This window comes from Tupaia chinensis, unplaced genomic scaffold (genome assembly GCF_000334495.1).
Source record: "Tupaia chinensis unplaced genomic scaffold, TupChi_1.0 Scaffold142384_1, whole genome shotgun sequence".
Taxonomy (NCBI): Eukaryota; Metazoa; Chordata; class Mammalia; order Scandentia; family Tupaiidae; genus Tupaia; species Tupaia belangeri.
The window spans coordinates 64,213-66,942 of NW_006202232.1; the positions used below are offsets into that span (position 1 = coordinate 64,213).

General features: G+C 49.1%; 1 protein-coding gene across 1 annotated transcript in view; it reads right to left on the reverse strand.

The window, feature by feature from the left end:
* The window catches only part of PPP1R3F (protein phosphatase 1 regulatory subunit 3F), a 17,960-nt gene extending 15,583 nt beyond the window's left edge, over positions 1-2,377 (reverse strand). Inside the window, exon 1 of the mRNA XM_006163496.2 lies at positions 2,345-2,377. Within this exon, the coding sequence (XP_006163558.2) occupies positions 2,345-2,364 (20 nt within the window). The 5' untranslated portion in view covers positions 2,365-2,377. The remainder of the gene's footprint in view (positions 1-2,344) is intronic.
* Between the last annotated feature and the right edge of the window lie 353 nt (positions 2,378-2,730).

The following is a 2,730-nucleotide window of genomic DNA, read 5'->3' on the forward strand; positions in this document are numbered from 1 at the left end:
TTCAAATGACCAAACTCTGTTACACAAGCTGTTGCATCTTACAGACAAGGCTCTCACTAGAGCCAAGAGGCGACTGGGATAAAAACTTGGGAAAAGTGAGAGAAAGGCAGGCAGTTCTGGGGCACTAGGACTTCTGGAGATCTTGATCTGGGTGATGGCTGCACAAGGGGATACATATAAACAAATCCATTGAGCCATACACTTAAGATCAGTACACTTCTGTAGGTATTCCTTGATAAAGCAAAAAGCAAAACAAACGAACAAAAAAGCAAGGTAAAAGCATAATATGCAGGAAACACCAAAAGGGGTATCCAGAATTTTCCCTGAATCCTACCAGGCCTTCAAGAGGATCAATAGTTTAAATAAATAAATAGGCCCTTGGCATTTCCTCCCTGGCCCTCTCACTAGCTGAGTGACTGTCAACAAGCTGGCTCACCTGTGAGCTGTTTCCAATTGTAGCTCACATAGCATGCACAGCAGGCCCCAAGGAGAGAATGGGCCCACTGCTCTTAGCACAGACATCAGTAAATGTTGGCCACTATTGTCTTTCACAGCTGTATCTCCCTTTTCTTGCCCATGTTTGCTGCATCCAGTCCAAACAAAGTGACTGTCATTGCCCTTTAGCAGATGAGAAAACTGAGGTAAGACCACACAGCTGATGATGGACAAAGCCAAGTTTAGGAGAAGCCAAGGAACTGTAGGTATGACTCCCTAAATAGTAGTAATAGCTAAAATCGATTTAACAACTCTTTGAGCTGGGCTCAGTTCTGAGTGCTTTTACTTAAATACTATGAAGTAAATGCTATGATTATGTCTTCAGAGGGCAGTCCCAAGGCACAGTGTGGTTAAATGAATTGACCAAGGTCACAAAGCCAGTAACTACCAGGGCTGGGATTTGAACCCAGGCAATCTGCTGCCCGAATCCACACTCACAACGCTGTAAGGAAAACCATGCTGACTGCCCCCCTTAGACAGAACAGCAAGTGACGATGGAGTTCACAGATCAGTAAGTGGTGCTTGCCTGCTTGCTCACTGACCCTGGCCTATCTGCCCACCAATCCAGAACTAGACCTTTCTAAACCACTCACAGCCTAAGGCCTTAACAGGATAGCAGTGCCACAAACATCTTGCTGCAGCCAGCAGATTCCGATCAAGCATGTACAAGGCCCAAAAAGCATTTCTCTGTTTTTATTTCTAGTCCTCCTAGGAGCAGGGAAATGTATGTATTTTCAGGAAAACCTATAGAGCTCGGGCTAGATTAAGGAAGGGGTGGAGGACAACTGGCTACTGCTCTAAAAGAACTCAGCTTGATAGAGGAGACCTAGGAAAATCTTGTGTGAGGACTTCTGGGGGTATAATTTTTTCTCCCAGACCCTGAATTTCACAGGTGGTGTGGTAAAAAAACAAGGGATATGAGCTCCAAGTCCAGTACCCTCTAGATTTGCCTCTGTAAGAGCAACGGGTCCCCTGAGAGAAAATGGGCTCAGCCCTTCACCTGCAGAAGGCCTCAGACCAGATTAGAACATAACAGTAAATAGAGTGCACAGGCTTCAAGGTCAGACATGGCTGAATTGGAAAAGCCATCACTTACTCATCTTGTTGCCTCACCTTTGAACTCTGGTTTCCTGCTGTTAGGTGGGGATCAGATTCCCTAACACCCACTAACAAGCCCTTTGGTCCACACTATCATGTCATTACATTTCTCTCCACTCCAGCACACTGACCATCATTCACACCAAGGTCACTCCCACCTCAGGACCTTTGCACTTGCTGTTTCCTCTACCTATAACACCCTTATTCCATATATGTACATAACTGTATTTTATCATTCAGGACTCAGTATAAATAGCACCTCCTCGGAAGTCTTCCCTTTTCTACAAACTCTCCTCCCCTTATCTGTGCATCACTTCTCATCATCATCATCATCCAGGACTCACCTCCTCAGAGGCTCTCTCTAAACACCATGTCTAAGGCAGCCATTCCCACCCGATCCTTCCCTTTATTCTATTTTCCTTTCTTCTCAACAACTAATGGCATCCCTATTTATCTCATCTACTTGCTTACTTGTCTTTTTGAATTGTCTCCATAGGAACCTGTCTGATCCTTGAGGGTAGGGAAGATGTCTGTCTTGTTCAGGGCTTTACAGTGGAACTCAATGAATGAATGAAATCCCAGTAATTAAAACAGTGCCTAGCACATGTCTGGCCTCCATTCCTTTTCACTGACTGAATGCACCCTCCTCACTGCCCTGGAGAGCAGGCCTGAGGGGTTTTTGGGCCGGGATACTTGTCCTCCATCCTAGTCACAGCCTTGCGCTGGCGGAGGTGGCGCTGGCAGACATTACCTGCGCCTCACCGGCTTCATGCAGCTCTTCAGCTGCCTGTGGGCCCCAGGCTGCGGCAGCTGCTGCTGCTGGGGCAGCCCTTCGGCATCAGTGGGTGTGGGAGCGGGGGCAATCCGGAGCAGGACTGTGTAGTTGCGGCCGTGGTTGTTGGCCCAGAAAGTGCCCTCGGGGGTCTCATAGCGCACCACGAAGTCGAGGCGTGCCCCATCGCCCGCGCCCTCAGCAAAGGGCAGCTGGAAGGCAAAGCGGTCAGTGCGGCCGCCGTCGTCGGGCGAGGAGGCTGACAACTGGCCGGGTCCCAGGCTGAGACCCGGATCCAGGATGGGATCTCCTGCTCCTGTTCCTCCCGCTCCTGCCCCCGGCGGGCTGCGCGGGACGTAGCGCGC